Source organism: Cydia strobilella, chromosome 11 (genome assembly GCF_947568885.1).
Source record: "Cydia strobilella chromosome 11, ilCydStro3.1, whole genome shotgun sequence".
In the NCBI taxonomy this organism is placed as follows: Eukaryota; Metazoa; Arthropoda; class Insecta; order Lepidoptera; family Tortricidae; genus Cydia; species Cydia strobilella.
In genome coordinates this window covers 437,982-455,991 of record NC_086051.1, presented here as the reverse complement: position 1 = coordinate 455,991, position 18,010 = coordinate 437,982, and the positions used below count along the sequence as shown (strand labels likewise).

General features: G+C 39.0%; 1 protein-coding gene across 1 annotated transcript in view; it reads right to left on the bottom strand.

Moving 5' to 3' along the window:
• The window catches only part of LOC134745404 (serine/arginine repetitive matrix protein 2-like), a 61,307-nt gene that overhangs the window by 980 nt on the left and 42,317 nt on the right, over positions 1–18,010 (bottom strand). The window contains exons 27-38 of the mRNA XM_063679445.1: positions 17,162–17,233; positions 15,228–15,356; positions 14,200–14,424; positions 12,807–13,656; positions 11,486–11,846; positions 9,631–10,507; positions 8,611–8,748; positions 7,843–8,057; positions 6,048–6,128; positions 5,046–5,126; positions 2,258–2,418; positions 1,602–1,834 (exon numbers count right to left, since the gene is read on the bottom strand). Of these exons, the coding sequence (XP_063535515.1) occupies positions 1,602–1,834; positions 2,258–2,418; positions 5,046–5,126; positions 6,048–6,128; positions 7,843–8,057; positions 8,611–8,748; positions 9,631–10,507; positions 11,486–11,846; positions 12,807–13,656; positions 14,200–14,424; positions 15,228–15,356; positions 17,162–17,233 (3,423 nt within the window). The remainder of the gene's footprint in view (positions 1–1,601; positions 1,835–2,257; positions 2,419–5,045; positions 5,127–6,047; positions 6,129–7,842; positions 8,058–8,610; positions 8,749–9,630; positions 10,508–11,485; positions 11,847–12,806; positions 13,657–14,199; positions 14,425–15,227; positions 15,357–17,161; positions 17,234–18,010) is intronic.

Here is an 18,010-nt window from a genome sequence, read left to right as displayed (position 1 = left end):
AATATTATGGTACCATCGAGCTGATCTGATGATGGAGACAGGAGGTGGCCATAGGAACTCTGTGACAAAAAAACGCAACCTAATTGTGTTTGGGGTTTCTAGAATTGTCTCGATGAGTATTACTTGCCTGTGGAAAGAAAAGTACAGTCAGCGATAAAAGCTTGTACCAAAAATGAAATTTTTGCCAAAAACTTTTATACTTTCACGTCAATATCGTGAGGAACCGGACTAATCCCAACGAGGCCTAGTTAGCCTTCTAGGTCGGAAGGTCAGATGGCAGCCGTTTTTGTAAAAACGAGTGCCTACGTCAATTCTTGGGGTTAGTTGCCATGAGTCGTGGTAAAAAGCTGGGACAACGCGAGGAAGATGATGATAATTTTATGTCAATAGGGGAAGAAGTGAAGGATTTAACTTAAGTGAGTATTTTCTTTCAGGGAAGACGGAACGATTTAGAGCATCATTGTATAAGAATTAGAATGTGTTCATGGGATTTAGGTTTTCCTACAACTATTTTTTTTTATACTACGTCGGTGGCAAACAAGCATACGGCCCGCCTGATGTTAAGCAGTCTCCGTAGCCTATATACGCCTGCAACTCCAGAGGAGTTACATGCGCGTTGCCGACCCTAACACTCCTCTCCCTCGAGCTCTGGCAACCTTACTCACCGGCAGGAACACAACACTATGAGTAGGGTCTAGTGTTATTTGGCTGCGGTTTTCTGTAAGGTGGAGGTACCTCCCCAGTTGGGCTCTGCTCTAGATCTGGAATGACATCCGCTGTCCTGTGCCCTACCACACAAAGCGAAAGGTCATTCACAGTGCCCATTTGAATAATATAGGTGCACTTATGGTGATCGATGGTATAGGAACGTTTATTCGATTTTGCTATTTTGTGAAGTGGACCAAAGTCAAAGTCAAAGTGGAATTGTGCATTGTAAAACTGTGTCGAAGCTGTGTTTGGGGGATCTATATTGGAATCCCTAAAAATGTTTATCCTATTTTTGCATTCCCTAATATTCTTTGTCATAATAATCATTTGTGCCATTTTCAACCAAAAGGGTACTTATTGTCGCTTGTCAGTAAGGCGCTATTTCCATACAGCTTCAATTAGAAATCAACCTTATCGACAAGCGACAATGTGGTACTTTTTGGTTGAAAACGTCACATTTGTCCTAACCTAACACTCATATGCCCTAATTTTGGTTTCCCTAACATTGTATGTATGAATTTTTTGCCCTAATATTTTATTTCCTAATGTCACTTGTCATATTGATTATTTATCCTAATGTCATGTTCCATATTGTCTTCGGTTACCGCGATAGTTACTCATGAAATAAAACTGTCGGGATGTATTATAAATTCAATATACGCGATATAATCCGTTTTCATAGTTTTATGTCATGTTCCATAATTAGTTAGGGCAAGTGACTAGGACAAACGTTGATAGGGATTCCGAAGGAGACCCGTGTTTGGGGTGGTAAAAAAGAGAGTATTTTGAAGATATGTAGTTGTTTCATTTAAATTATTGTAAGAAAAAAAATTGTTAACGTTTTTTTAGTTCAGTTTGTGTTAAAGGGTATAGGGTATATGTCTTAGTCTTACCGTTTTCCAGTTTCTTTAGTGACGCTAGTATTGGAGTGCGTGGAGGCGCGACGGCCGCGCCGCGCCGGCGTGGCGGGACCTGGCGCCGGTGTGGCGGGCCCCGGCGCCGGCGTGGCGGGACCTGGCGCCGGCGTGGCGGGCCCCGGCGCCGGCGTGGCGGGACCTGGCGCCGGCGTGGCGGGACCCGAGGCCTCCGAGCCGGCCGGGGAGCCCCCCGCACTATCCGTCTCCTTCTGGGAACATCAAATAAATTACTTACAAGATTATAATTTATTATGACGACCGGTTTGGCCTAGTGGGTAGTGAGCCTGCCTATGAAGTCGATGGTCCTGGGTTCGAATCCCGGTAAGGGCATTTATTTATTTGTGTGATGAGCACAGATATTTGTTCCTGAGTCATGGGTGTTTTCTATGTATTTAAGTATTTATATATTATATATATCGTTACCTGAGTTACCCACAACACAAGCCTCCTTAGGCTTACCGTGGGACTTAGTCAATTTGTGTAAGAATGTGCTATAATATTTATTTATTTATTTTATGAGTCTAATTACTTTTTTAAGCGCAAGTCGTCGAACGCATGCGGGGAAGAAACGACGCTAAAACTGATATACTTAGAAAAGATTTTATAGATGATACATTGCGGGGTATACTGACCCTGAGATCCGTCGAGGCGCGGCGTCCCTTAGGCGTGTGGAGCGCCTCGCACGCCCTCGTGAAGGAGGCGCGCCGCCCCCGCCCCCGCTCCCCCGCCCGTGCAGGGCTCCCGGGCGCCGGGCTGCCGGGCGCCGGCGACCCCGCCCCGGACGACACCGACGCTGCCACAACACATTATAGGGTATTTTCCACATGTTGAATTTTATAACTAAATTGTTAAATAGATAGAAAATGAGCAATTTATCACAATAAATTGGGAACTTAAAAAATATATGGGTAAATAAATACATCAGTTTAATTTTTTTTACTTCCAAATAGGAAAAAAATAATGGTACCATTGGATTCCTTTTTATAAAAAAAAAATTGTACGGCTTTTTTTGGTTCTATTTCTCGTTATAATTTATGAATCTATCCTGCACCAACATTCATGTCTCTGTTTGACCTAATGGTTGAGTGGTAGAGAATGCCTTTTGGCATTAAGTCCGCCATTTGTAAAAATTTTCTTTGCTTGTGCAATAAAGTTTAAATAAATAAAATAAATAAATATACATAAACGCAATATTTCACCGACAAAATCGCAATTTCCTTGTTTTCCACGGCTTTTAACTGACAACACTTATTCAAAACTTTGACAGTTAGGGCTTTCAAAAACTCACCATTCATTCTCTCGATTCCTAACGACAATTCACTTTGCCACTTTTTGTATTTCTTCGTAGTTTAGAAAGTAAACCAGCATTTAAAACTACAGTCCACTCTTATTTCACCACCTAAACAACACCTGAGACCAGCGAAGATTTTACATGCGATAAGCGATAGCGTCGTTACATGCTGACGTCACGATGTAATGTCATTTTGTATGAAGTTCCGTCAGTAAAGTGCGGGTGCCAGACTTTGACCATCATTAGTGACTTTTGTATTGCTTTAAGACAATGGGTCCCATACAGACATTTGATCTTCAAAACAAACCTGATCGACTGATATCATTCATAAAAAAATATAGAATACCCTATTTTTTATAACATGCGACATTACATTACTGCAGAGGCCGGGAAAGGAACACGCGCCGGTAAATAGCTATATACATGACATAGAGCTGTACACAGAATAATAAGAGAGTCAGATACTTCATTTCTGCTCATCTATTAACTCTTCCAGTCTATTAACCATAATAGACTAAAATATTCACGGTAGGGCCAATTTTTCCCGCCATTGGAAAAAAATAATAATGATATTATGCAATTGAAACAAAGACGGGGTGCCTTGTAGGCCTCGACAGCCTCGAAGCATATTACAGGAATAACGACAATATTTAATTGCATGTTTGAGAAAAAATATTTGTTTCATTTCATCAGAACTCTACTAGGATCATAGAAAGATTTTACTCTATTTCATGTACCCTGATTTTTAGCAGTTTCCCACCAGTCAGCAAGAAAGAAATACAATTCGTCACTTCATCATATTTGTAGTCCGCCATGCATGGCACCGTGGTGCCAAAATTTTCCTTGTAAGACCGACAAGATAGTTAAATACAACCTTTTCACCTCAGCAGCTCGAACAAGCCTACTTTCGTCACTCGCTGGAGTGAGGAAAGTGCGACTTTCCTCACTCCAGTGAAACAAAGTAGCTTTTTAATTTAGTAAAGGCCATCAACTGCCACTTCATACTTTTATTACATTTTTTTTTCTTTTTTTTTATTATTTATTAAGAAACAAACATTATTTATTAGAAAACAGATGAGTTTATAAAGTAACATTTTTCTAGTAATAGACCTATAGTTTCCTATATGTAAACGAATATTAATAAAAACTTATTACTAAGTACAAAAGACATGCATATTGTAGATATAGTCCGACAAGAAATTGTAGAAAATTATTAAGAAGGAGAAGATGGCAACAATTTAGTACGATTTTTTATATATTTTTTTTATTTTTTTTTAATTCAATTTTATTTAATTTCTACTATTTCATGCCGCACCACATCCACATGTGTGACGAGATATATGACGAAATCTTAAATTTAGAATCGGGTATTTTTATCTCAAAGAAGAATAAGCTAATTTCTTAAACAATCTCAATGAGCTGCTAAATATGTCCACGTTTTGGCACTTTTCATTGTACAACCTACATGTGCGTTTAATGTATGAGTGCTGCGCATGTTTAGTTCTGCTGCTTTTGATGCTAAATAACATTTTATTGCGACAACTACGTTCTGTTCTGCGGGATACGCGTAAATCTATATTTTGCAAAAGTTCAGGGGCATCTACTAAATTATAGAAAATTTATTATTCTGTGTAATTCGAAATACATTTTAACCTTTAATACGTTCTCACTACTGAGGTGAAAAATTATGTGTGCAACACGAGAGCAAAGTTATTTTACATCTCGTGTTTTTTAGTCCCTCGCTACGCTCAAGATTCAATTATAAAATCTTTCGCTTTCTCGGGACTCAAAACTCACAAGACACTCGCAAGAAAAACCAACTTTCCACTCTTGTTGCACAAATAACTATTGTCGTCTTTAATTCTTGCGATATTCGGCAGACGAGTCCGCGCAATCCTAATTCACTGGCATAACGTATTACAAATGTTGCTACGCGAAAATAATCTTGAAAACCTTACATTTTAAATTTATTAAACTTACAGATAATAAATAAGATATTTTTTCTTTTCCACCTAAAATGTGTTGCCACTGTTCTTGTTTCTAGAATCCACCTAAAAAAACTAAAAAATCAAAACAGGCAAGGTTCTTATAATAATTTGTAAAAAAATAATAAACAAATTGGTACCTACCAACATCTACAGAAACGCTTCTGCCAATTTTGGCCGCTTTGTGAGCAGTTCTCGACTCCGACGCCGCTCTTGCCATGCGGACTGAAATCATCAGCAACATTTACAGTTTGTCAGGTTTTATACAAAAAAACCGGCCAAGGACTCGAGCACGGAGGGTTCCGTACCATTACGCAAAAAACGGCAAAAAAATCACGTGTGTTGTATGGGAGCCCCCCTTAAATATTTATTTTATTCTGTTTTTAGTATTTGTTGTTATAGCGGCAACCGAAATACATCATCTGTGAAAATTTCAACTGTCTAGCTATCACGGTGTATAAGATAAGGCCTGGTGACAGACGGACAGACAGACAGACAGCGAAGTCTTAGTAATAGGGTCCCGTTTTACCCTTTGGGTACGGAACCCTAAAAAACATGCTTTTAACTGACCATCGGGTTTAACTGACGTACGTGAGTTGTCAAGTGAAGGTCTGGTAGGGCGGCTGTTTTGTGCCGCGTAAGATTCGCGAGGCGATTGAAATTGCACGCCGCCCTAATTTCAATCGGGACGGAGGCTGGATGTTGCCACCTGCATGGAAGCCTATAATACCTAGGATCAAGCGGCAAGTGTGTTGTGACGATCGCGGGGACATAGTGAGTGCAGTGTGCTTGACTTCGTTCGATACAGCCGCCCTACCAGACCTTCACTTGACGACTCCATCTGCGGACTGCCCCGCGCCCCCCGCCCCCGCCCCCGCCCCATCAGCGCGTGCGCAACGAGCGACGAGGCGGGCGGCGCGGGCAGTGCACGACGTACAACCGCCGCGGACACGAGCGCCTGAGGATGGATTCCCAAAGAATCCGAAACATGTCGCCAAAAGCGACTAAAAATAATAGTAAGTAAAAACCGTACTGATAAATATTTTGGTATTAAATATGTTAATTTTTGGCACAAAAGAACAACTTTTTATTTTTATTTACAAGAAAAAAGCATGCAAGCAGGATGGCACAAGTAGCAATACTTACGAGTTCTACGGCCAGAGGAATGCGACACGGAAGATTCCGTTCCGGGCGACTGTCGCGCCGGTTCTGAAGAGTCGGGGGAGCCTGCGTTTATTAGTGCGGTGCGGTTACACAAATACAGCGGTGCGACTATGGAGCGGCTAGCTTAATACTAGGTTAAAGGAAATATTTTATACAAAAGCAAATGCGGGAATGCAAAAGCAAACGAATGGTAGGTTTTGCACGCTGCAAGTAAATAGTTATTTTCAACACACTTGCTCAAAACGACGTTTTTATTCCATCGATTTTTGGCTCATAATCCTAGATATTAAACACGCGTGCTCTTTCAGTGTATTATTCCACTCGTGCTTAATCATTATATTATCCGACTGAGTTAAGAAGCTAACTGATTGCTAATAATATGCATGGAAAGGGAGCCTTCTTTAATTGGTCGGACTGGCGGGCACCGGCGCGCCCCGCCCCGCCGCCGCGCCGCCTGCGGCCGGGGCGAGGGCGGCCGGCAGTACGAGTATGACAGATGCAACACACAATACTAACTGTTTTAACTATTCAAATTTGATTTATTTAATTTTTTTTTTTCTCGCAAGTGTGTTGAAAAACGTATGAAACGCGTGTGCATTGGTCATTACACACATCGGCTTTCTTATTGCGCGCTCGCTTACAGCTCGCGCGCACAATATCGCCTCGTGTGTGATAACCAACTTAGGACACTTGTATCATAATGTACTATTACGATACAAGTGCGGAAAAGAGGAAATTTGAAACGAGTGGCGATAAATTAAAACACGACCGCAGGGAGTGTTTTAAATCGACACGAGTTGCGAATTACCTATTCGCACGTATATCGTACAACGTTTTACAGTACATATGGCCCTTTAAACTTTCGACATATGCACGAAATATGCTCATTTACGCACTAGTGCGAGAAAGTAGCACCATATGTACTGTAATAGTACATTATGATACAAGTGTGCTAAGTTGGTCATTACACACGAGGCGATATTGTGCAATAAGAAAGCCGATGTGTGTAATGACCAATGCACACGCGTTTCATACGACGTTTTTCAACACACTTGCGAGAAAACAAAAGAAACTGTCATATTAATAAAATTTTAATAGTTGAAACAGTTAGTATTGTGTGTTGCATCTGTCATACTCGTAAGTACTGCCGGCCGCCCTCGCCCCGGCCGCGCACCGCGCAGGCGGTCGGGCGCGCCCGTGCCCGCCAGTCTGACCAATTAAAGAAGGCTCCCTTTCCATGCATCAGCATATTAGCAATCAGTTACCTTCTTAACTCAGTCGGATAATATAATGAAAAAGCACGAGTGGAATAATACACTGAAAGAGCACGCGTGTTTAATATCTAGGATTATGAGCCAAAAATCGGTGGAATAAAAACGTCGTTTTGAACAAGTGTGTTGAAAATATACTAAAGAGAGTTACAAGGGGGGAGTTTTTAAATGGGGCACTACGAGCAGCTCTGCTGTGCGAAAATGATGTTAGGAGACCTTTACCATTTTTTTTTAATTAAGGACGCTTGGCATTTACATATATTGGAAAAAAACCTTTTTTTATGCTAATCGATTACGTTATTATCAAAGATCTAAAGCTTTTTAGAGACTAACGTAGGTTAGGGCACATGAAAAACAACAAATAAAAAAACACTCGTAAATCGAAATAATGTATTAATTACTTCAGTACAAATAGCAACACTTAACTATCCATCGGTGGACCTTATTATATAACAAAAGACCGGTTTACCGATGGACAGTTAACAGTGGGCGACGGGCGACGGTACCTTGAAAGTCAGTCTTGTTGAGCAAGCTGATCCTGTCAATAGGCTGCACGTCGAAGGGCTCCCTGTCCCCCGCCCCCTCCCCCTCCTCCTGCTCGTCCCCCGCCCCCGCCCCGCGCCGGCGCCCCCCGCGCCCCCCGCTCCCAGCGCTCCCCCCGCGCCCCGCGCGCGGTCGCAGCTGCAGGGTGGACAGCACGGACTGCTGGTGGCGGGTCAACCTGTACCAACGAGTGTACGATACCATCATCCGTTATGTATGTAATTACTTTCTAAGAAAATAATAATAATATATTCTTTATTGTGCATAATTAAAACAAATTTAGATACATTATAATTAACATAGCGAACTAAGCAACAACAGGCGGTCTTATCGCTAAAAAGCGATCTCTTACAGACAACCTTCAGGTAGTAGAATTTACCGTATGGAAGAAATAAATGGGTAGAAAAATTAGAAAAATAAACGGATAACAAGAGTAGATTTTTTTATTTTTAATAAAATCAGCACAGATAAATATATAACAATATACATACATAAATAGTTAGGTACATACATATTAAAGATCATACTAATAAATATTTTAATTTATGTTATGTCAATTAGTTTACTGTACTGTGGCTGAGCGGTTCAGGCGTCTGTCGCGTAAACGGAGGACGCTGGTTCGATTCCAGCCTTGGACACTGGAGGCCTTGGTCATTATTTTTTCCTTCGTATATGATATTTTTTTCTTTTTGAAATGAAATTTTCTAACGCATAAAAACAATGGTACATACCTTCTCGAATTAGAATACTCGCTGACATCCTTAGACTCATCCACGGACATTTCCGGAATAGCGCTTAATTCGGGTTTAACAGCCACTATCGATTTCCTCCCCTTCTTCTCCTTCTCACTAGCCTTACTCCTCGTCGACCTACAGATACACATTTTTATAATATTTTTAATATTGTAATTTACAAATCAAGTTATTATTTATAGTCTGTATCTTTACATAAATATAAACAATTAATAATAATGAATTATTTTAATTTTAATTAATTAATTTATAATTAATTTACAATTAATTAATTTACAATTAATTAATTTATAATTATTTTTATTTTTATAAATGTAAACTGTGTTTTTAGCTTTTCGGGTATTTGAAACATTTATCAGTTAACGAACCACATAGAAAACTGCCCGGATTTGTTCCATTATCGTTCTGGCTTTAAACTATTTAATTTAATAGTGTAATGTTTTCATCTACCCTCAAATGGCTAAATATTCGATCTCGTTTTAAGTTCTTCACTAGGGCGAAGTAATAGGAATTATTACAAAACTAAATTACTATTGATTAATCAAATCATTTCGATTTATTCTTAACAAAATAGCCCGATTTTAGCAGCTTTGTTGTTACGGTAAGTAAGTAATATATCGTAGTAAAAATTCTGTTTTGGCACATCGAGTTAAATTAATTGACCTGGAATTTTCTTGCCCAGTATTATACCTAATTGTGTTTTGTTTACATTCTTTTAAATACCTAAAGATACAGACTTATAGATAAGCATTTTCAGAAGATAGTGTACCTGCATTTACTTTTCTTCCGAAAAACTATAAACTTTTTAGTGATTACGACTCAGAATCACGAGAACTATCGATTTAAAAGGGAAAAAAGTATATACTGATACCTAACTTTTGTATGAAAAACTGGGGATCATCTATCAGTAGTCCTTGTGGTTCTGAGTCGAAAAAAGAAATATATGGTTTACATTTTTCTGAAAATTTGCCAGGTATATAAGATGAACCTAACACTGACCTGACTGAATCCTCTGACGTGACACTGACATTATCGTCATTCATACTCCGACTGCGCGTCGCCCGCCGCTGCGGAGTCGCAGCACTTTTAACCTTATTCTCTACTTCTTTAGAGTCAAGTCGAGCCATAAGCCTTCTCATAGCAGGAGTAGGATTACTTATTTTTCTCGGCGATTCGTCTACTTCCTCAGATTGGTTAGAGGTGGTAGATTTAGCGCGTTTCCTGGTCATAGGTTTTCTAGTTTCAACATTTTCTGTTTTATCGACATCCATTTTTGTATCATCTTTTTTGTTAGACGTGGATTTGTTAGACGATGTCGACGATGCGCGTTTGCGTAGACGAGATTCTGGTTTTTCCTTTTCTGTATTTTCTCCTGTTTTCTTAGACTGTTCTGTAGCGTTCATATTTTTTTGTGACTCTTTCGTTTCTTTTTCAACTTGTTTATCTACTGTTTTATTTTCAGGCACTGTCTCTTTGTCTGCCTTATCTTTTTCAATCTTTACTTCAGGAATGACAACTGTTTTAGATGTAATAGGATCTACTTCCATATTTTCCGGTTTATTTATAACCGACCTGGCGTCAACGACATCAACACTCTTAGTTTCAGCCGGAGCATCAGGAGTTTCTTTTTCTTCAGTAGGATTCACTTCTTCTACTACTACGTCTATCATTATGGCTGCGTGTGTTTCTGTTTTCGGTGCATCGATTTCAGGTTTTACTTCTTCGGTTTCCGTTTTTGCTGTTTCCGTTTCCGTTTTTGGTGCTTTGGTTTCCGTTTTTGGTGCTTTGGTTTCCGTTTTTGGTGCTTTTGTTTCAGTTTTTTGTGCTTCTGTATCCGTTTTTGGTGCTTCGGTTTCAGATTTCGCTGAGTCAGTTTCTAAAACAATAATGAATATTTACAGTGAACGATATTATCACAAGAGGTGTATTCGGGTATTGTTGAATATGAATACTTCAGAATGTATTGCATTTTAATAAATTGATGATACAGAATATGATGAGATACAGATGATATAGAACGTAAAGTAATTGCAAAAACAACCATAGTTTCATTACATTAGAGTCCACTTTTGGAATTACTCAGAGGAAGTAAAGTATTCGGAATTACCTCAATACACCTTATCACGTTATAATTAAAAATTACTGATGGAAAAAAGTCTGTTTCGAACAATTTAGTAGACTTTATAAAAGCCTTTTTTTTATCGCCAATTAAGACAACAATGACAGACAGAGACAATGTCAAAAGTGCTTATTAATTTATTATTAAGCTTACTTGAATAAACGATTTTTGAAGTTAAAGTTGAAGACTCCTTTTAACATTAGTATTTTTTTATTTAAACTTTATTGCACATAAAAACAACTTAATGTATAAAAGGCGAACTTAATCCCATAAGGTATTAACATTCATTCGAAGCTTAAAACTGAGTTATAGATACCGATACAAAACCATTCTACTAATAGGGGATAATCCGGCAATGTTCTGCCACCAGAGTGCAGCAGTAGCCTTTTTAGTAAACCATAGAGTAACTTATACTACAGTATGTATGAGAGTGCAGGACTAGATTTAGTAAACCATATAGTAACTTATACATTTAACAGGTTTTTGACAAGTTTTCATAGATAATAAAATATGACATTGATGCATCAAGGCGGTTTGTTTACAGAGGAAAAGCGAAACCGAAATTTTGCTAGCTGCCTCTTTATCGCTCGAATATGCAAGAGTGACAGAGATGTTAGATAACGAAATTTCGATTTTCTTGTTCTGCGATTGACCCTTAGATTATGGTAGTGGCGCCACCTACGCAGAGTTTCGCGAAATATTCCCTATTAATACTACTTAGTCAAAGAAACATACCCGCTTTCTTACTTTCCTCCCCTTCCTCTTCCTCCTCATCATCATAGTTGAGATCCATCTCATTATCCGACGAGTAAGAGCTATCATCAGTAAGCAGTGAAATCCGCCCTCGATTCAGCGGATCCCTATCCGACTGTTCCGTCGTTTCCGGACTTTCCCTAATATTGAGTTCCAGTTCCTCGATCTGTCTGTTTTGTCTGTTGCTGTCAGATGAGGTTTGTTCGTCGAGTTGTTCCTCAATTTGTCTGTTTTGTCTGTTGCTGTCGGATGAGGTTTGTTCATCGAGTTGTATGTCGTTGGACTCGGCGGAAGAGTCCCCGATTGATATTATCTCGTCGTCACCGGAGCCTGACATTGAATCCTGAAATTATGCAGGGTTTTGGATAAAAAAAAAAATTTTTCACAAAAAAAAAACATTTATCGAATTTAAACTGTCGTGACACATAATATATATAACATTAAAATATTTTACGGTTTAGACACGTGTTTTTAGTCACTCGCGCGACATGTTTCGGAGAGTCTAAACCGTAAAATTATTTAAAAAATTGCATTTTTTTTTATAATACGCGATTTACACTCGCGTGTTATTAAATTATTAAAAAAAATCAATTAAAAAAAAAAATTTTTTGGACAAATCAAAATCTGTTATGGACAAAGCTCAGTTCAGATAGCAAATGGTTCCTTTACGTTAAGATATTTTGTATATTTGGACCAGTAAACAAGAGGTTCAATTACCAGACTTCGCCATGAAAGTGTTTCATTTCTTGTTTAGTAGGAAAACAAATTCATATCATAAAGCTTCATATTCAGCTATAATACATATTTAGGCCTATATTTACTATTTATTTAAAGATGATCGGTGATCGTAGAGCTGGCAGCTTCCTCGCACAAAGAGTAAGCATTGCGATACATCGAGGAAATGCTGCCAGCATCTACGGCACCATGCCGCGTGCCGCAGGGGAATAGTTTTTAGTTATTTATTTTAAGTTTAGTTTTATTAATTTTTAGTTTTAGTTTTTTTTTAAGTTTTATAAGTTAGTAGTTTTATTTGTTTTAGTTTTATGTAATATGTTGTGCTAATAAATGCTTTTAATTCTTTAAAGATTAATTACATAACTTGTAACAGAGTTATTGATTGTAAAATAATGTAGATTGCGCTGTACGCAAGTGTTGTGGTAAAAAGTTGACGATTCACAATATGTTACAGCACCACAACGGTTACTTCAGATACGGAAGTTGGAGCACGATTTTCACTTACCTTTTCTGCAGGCAATAACTCTTCGCTTGTGTAAAAGCAACAATGTTAACACTATTTACTTACATCTTCCTCCGAACTCTCTTCATCAGTATCATCATCATCAGCTCCCTCGACAATCTCCTCGTCCGTCGACCCCACTTCATCGCTCATATCTCCCTCTATCTCATTAATCTCCCTCTCAATGTCCACTATCCTCTCTTTCTCCTTCTGGATATCCTGCGCTGTACCTTCTACACGTTCTATAGGTTCCTTCCAATTAGACTTGTTATCTTCGCTTTCAGATTCGCTGTCATTAGTCAAAAGACTGGATTGGTCTTTTAATACAGACTTGCAAGCGATTGAAACTTCTGTTTTAGTTAATTTTGTAACTGTCTCTTTAGTAACAGAAACTTCATGTATGCTTGAGCTTTCTGCAACACTGCTCTCATAACTATGTAGCACAGATTTTGCAAAGATACTATCGTTCATTGAAGTGAAGGCTGGTAATGTTTTAACATTAACCGATTCATCATCCGTCTCCTTTTCGACTTCTTGAGAAGTTTCAGCAGCGCTGCTTTCGCAGCTTTGTAGTACTGATTTCCCGAATTGTGTTTCGTTCACTTTTGTAAACGCTGGTAAATTTTCTATACTAGTTTTGCTGCTGTCTGCGGATTGTACTTTGTCTGGAGTTTCAGTAAGTACAGATTTGTTTACAATCGGAGAGAACGATACGTCCATGCTGGCGACCCGTTTAAGCTTCATAGGCGTACATTCGATTAATTCTTCGTTTTCTTTAGTTTTTTCTGGTTCGAGTTCAGCGTTTTTGGCCTTGAACGTGTTGGCCTCTAATACTATTCTGGTGAGAGATTTTTTGACCTTACTTGGGCGGTCGGCTTTGGGAGACAGGAGCTTTTCTGGTGTCTTCGATCGGCTTCTGTTAAAAGAATAATATTGTTTATTATAATATTAATAAAAACCATCTACATAACGGTGGATAAAATTTTCATCATTTTGCAATCGCTATTGCAACGTAAAAGATAAGGAAATACAATATAAAAATACATACGTTAATTATAAGAATACAGTATTGGGTTACAATAATTGTACAACGTACGTATTTTGTAAATCCTGATCAGCTCGATAGCACGGGCCGAAGCCGTGGAGGGTCGAAAGTCGGCAGACTTTCCTTCCTCTAGGAGTCATACATAAAATAACGCACCTTAAAAATTATTTTTAGATTCGAGCGTCATCTGTTATATCTCGGATATGTGACGATATACTAAATTGTATAATCGTTATATAGTTGGTCAAACCAAATTGTCAGTAATGAACAACAAAAAAAAACTAATCCTTTTCTTTTGGGTGCTAGTAATAGTGTAAGACAAAGATAGTATGATTCTTTCTGTCTATGTTTGAAATGAGACAGTCCTTTTGACAAACTATAGTAACAATATGTTTTCAATGGATGATTTGTTACCTCAAACTTCTCGGACTCTTGGGCACTTCGATTTGGAGTTGCGGCGAGCGAGATCGACTCCTGAGTGTTCTCCGCGGCGCCTCGGGCTCCTCCGGGGCGGGGGCGGGGGCGGGGGCGACGGAGGGGGCGGGGGCGGGGGCGGAGGGGGCGGGACTCTCCGCGATGGCCTCGAGGCGCGGGGACTCGGCCACCTTGTCCATTCTCTCCGGGGTGCGGGAGCGGCTTCTGTCAAAACAGCTATTCATATAAAAACTGCCCTCGTACAGGTCGGCCTCGTGCTCCGAGGGTCCCGGCCGCGTAGCCAACGTGCCAATCGTTAACGCTCCGTATCGTATCGTAGTCATCACTCTTTCACACTAGTGCAACAGTGACAGTTGCGTTTAGTTTGCTACGGAGCGTTAACGATTGCACGTTGGCTACGCACCCCGTCCCGTGTCCCGTTACACTATTTTTACGATTTTAGTTTGCCGGTTTCTATTACCAAAGATAGATATAACTCCGTAATAGATGGATACAGTCTAAAGAAAAAAACGTGCCTCGAAAATCACGAAATTTTGTATTCTCGATCAGATGGCGCCCTTACCTTTGGCCTACTCTCGTATAGATGGCGTTGACGGTTTCGTTTGTTATTTAACAATTTTAACGCATATCAGTGAAAGAACATGGGTGAAATCATATAAAAATAATTAATGCAAATAAAAAAAAACATTTATCCATATTTAAATACATTTTATCGCATTTTTATAAATGTTCATTTTTAGTTTCAAAGTGTCTCGATAGTTGGCAGTGAATTTACTGTGGTTACAAAATTTACTATGACAGTACCGCTCTATCCTATTATATCCTCTTTGCTATTACTTATATGTTCTTATATGCAAAATATTTAAGAAAATTTTACCCTCATAGAAAATGGACCAACCAAAATGTATGAAACAGCCAAACTTTTTTCGCGATTTAGGGGTTTGGTTTCATAGTAAAACTTGCTCAGCATAATCCCAAAACCTCCCTTTTTTAGCCACCGTGTATACCTTAATCGGCTTGGCACAAGTGTGGTCTTGACCGGATGCGGTTCGCTTTCCACTTCCTGTTTGGGTTGTTCCGGGATGGGAGCCAGAGGGGACGCACGCGGACTTATTTCCGGTGTACGAGAACGGCTTCTAAAACGAAAAAAAAGGCATAATTCATATTAACGACAGAGTCGAAAGGAGGAAAAGTGACCGTTGCTCAGCAATGAGACACAAATAGTACATTATTGTCGAGGCTCGGAAGTAGCTACTTGCTGGCTGAGGATTCGTTTTAAACGGACGACCTTGGGAGTCCGTTTAATTGAATCCGAAGCCAGCAAGTAGCCTTCCAGCCGAGTCATATATAGTGCTTTTCTCAAAAATGGCGCAATAAATGCAAATATAATAGAAATATTTTACAGAAGCAACGTTCTTATGTATATATTTTCACAGAAAAAACTAAAAAGATTTCCTTTGCCGCCGTTTTATTTTTTAAACTAAAAATGGAAGTGTATTTTCTGCTGAAAATACGCCAACCTATTTGAGACACCTAAATAGTCGCGGTACCAACATTATAATAATAAGTACTGATCATCTGTTTGGCTGTTTAATGGACCTATGCCTTCATTTGATATGGCCACTTCAACTTTTAAAAAGTTTGGAACTCTACAAATAATGGAATTTGTATGCAACATTGCTGTCCCGAAATCGAGACTGCAATGTTTTTAACTTTTTAATTTTTTGACTGACCATAAACTACGCACTTCGCGACCTACTTTTTAACCGGCAACGTCGACTTTGCCGTCCATTTTTGAGAAAAATATATCCTTTGTCTTTCTGGTACCTTGTTGTACATTTTGCTACATTTGTCACCCTCTTTTCACTTTCTCCTCTCATCAAAGGTTAACTGGAAGAGATCCCTCAAAGGGATAAGTTCGCCTTTGTACATCTTATTATTTGTACCATGTAATTTTTAATATGTATTTTTGTACAATAAAGAGATTACTACTACTACTAATACTAAAAATATACTAAAAACCGACCAATTTGTTGTTATAGCGGCAACAGAAATACCTATACATCATCTGTGAAAATTTCAACTGTCTATATCACGGTTCATGAGATACAGCCTGCTGACAGACAGACGGACATCGGAGTCTTAGTAATACGGTCCCGTTTTTACCCTTTGGGTACGGAACCCTAAAAAACAAAGGAAAGACTCTCGGACAGGGACCGGACAACCCTTTCCGCAATAAAACCCTTTCAATGGGCGACACTTAAACACGGCTAACACATTGAAAGACTTTCCCTATTGAACTGCAAGCCCATTCATACCCTTACCTTTGACTAACCCTTACCGAAAAGCTAACCAAAAATAAGGCTAGCTCTTAATAAGGGTTACCCTTATCTTTAAGCGCTTTTTATAAAGGTTTCCCTTTGCGTGAAAGAGACAGGATTAGTATATATCTACGGTAGTGTATGAAAAGGAAAGAAAATACGTGCCTAGTCAAAGAACGCCGCCGTCGCCGACGACGATCGCTCGGATTCGAAGTAATGTGTGCTTTATGAACAAGGTAGACGACTTAAATTAGCACGCTTATATGCTAAAAGGGAAGCCCTTTATAAGGCTAACCCTTATAAGCAATATGCAAGGTGTTGGTGAGCGGATGATAAAGGTTAGGTAAGGGTATTTGGGCTACCGATTACTCAAATGTGGTAGTTTTATATAAGGGTTTTTAAAACCAAAACAAAGGGTTTCGTCTGGCAAAGCGTATAGTGAGTTAAGCCTTATGCAATACCCTTATAAAACCCCGATAAGGGATAGCGGGCCGGTCCCTGCTCTCGGAGCGAGAAACGGATGCACGAAAAAGTACACAATCTATACAAAAGCACGAGAAAGTTCAGTATTACAGATTGAAGAAAATAACTGTTGCGTAAAAAAACTAGTTTTGCCTCACCTCGTATTTCTAGTCAGCCGCAACGGTGTTATTATAGGAGAGTCGACGCGCTCCGGTGTTCCTGAACGACTTCTACACAATAATAAAAAATACACAATTAAAAAAAATACATATAAAAACTGGCCAAGTGCGAGTCGGACTCGCGCACCGAGGGTTCCGTACTTTTTAGTATTTGTTGTTATAGCGGCAACAGAAATACATCATCTGTGAAAATTTCAACTATCTAGCATCACGGTTCATGAGACAGACAGACAGCCAGACGGACAGCGGAGTCTTAGTAATAGGGTCCCGTTTTTACCCTTTGGGTACGGAACCCTAAAAAAGGAAACATTTAATACATTCACAAGCATTCCTGACCTTAAATAAGTCAATAGGGATGTTGACAACTTTTAGAACTGTTTTCATTTTATAGATAGACACGTAATTATTGCAAAAAAAAAAATTATTCATTAATTTTTAGGGTTCCGTACCTCAAAAGGAAAAAAACGGAACCCTTATAGGATCACTCGTGCGTCTGTCTGTCTGTCTGTCTGTCCGTCTGTCACAGCCTATTTTCTCCGAAACTACTGGACCAATTAAGTTGAAATTTGGTACACATATGTAAGTTTGTGACCCAAAGATGGACATGTAACGTAAACATATTAATTTTAAACACGGGGGCCACTTGTAAATGAGCAAATTAAAAAATTAAGTTTGTCAAACTATATCGTGTTACATATCAAATGAAAGAGCTCATTGTGAGAATCTCAAATATATTTTTTTTATAATTTTAAAATAAATAGTTTAGAAGTTATTCAAGAAAATACGTAAAAAATGACCATTCCCCCCCCTTTATCACCGAAACTGGGT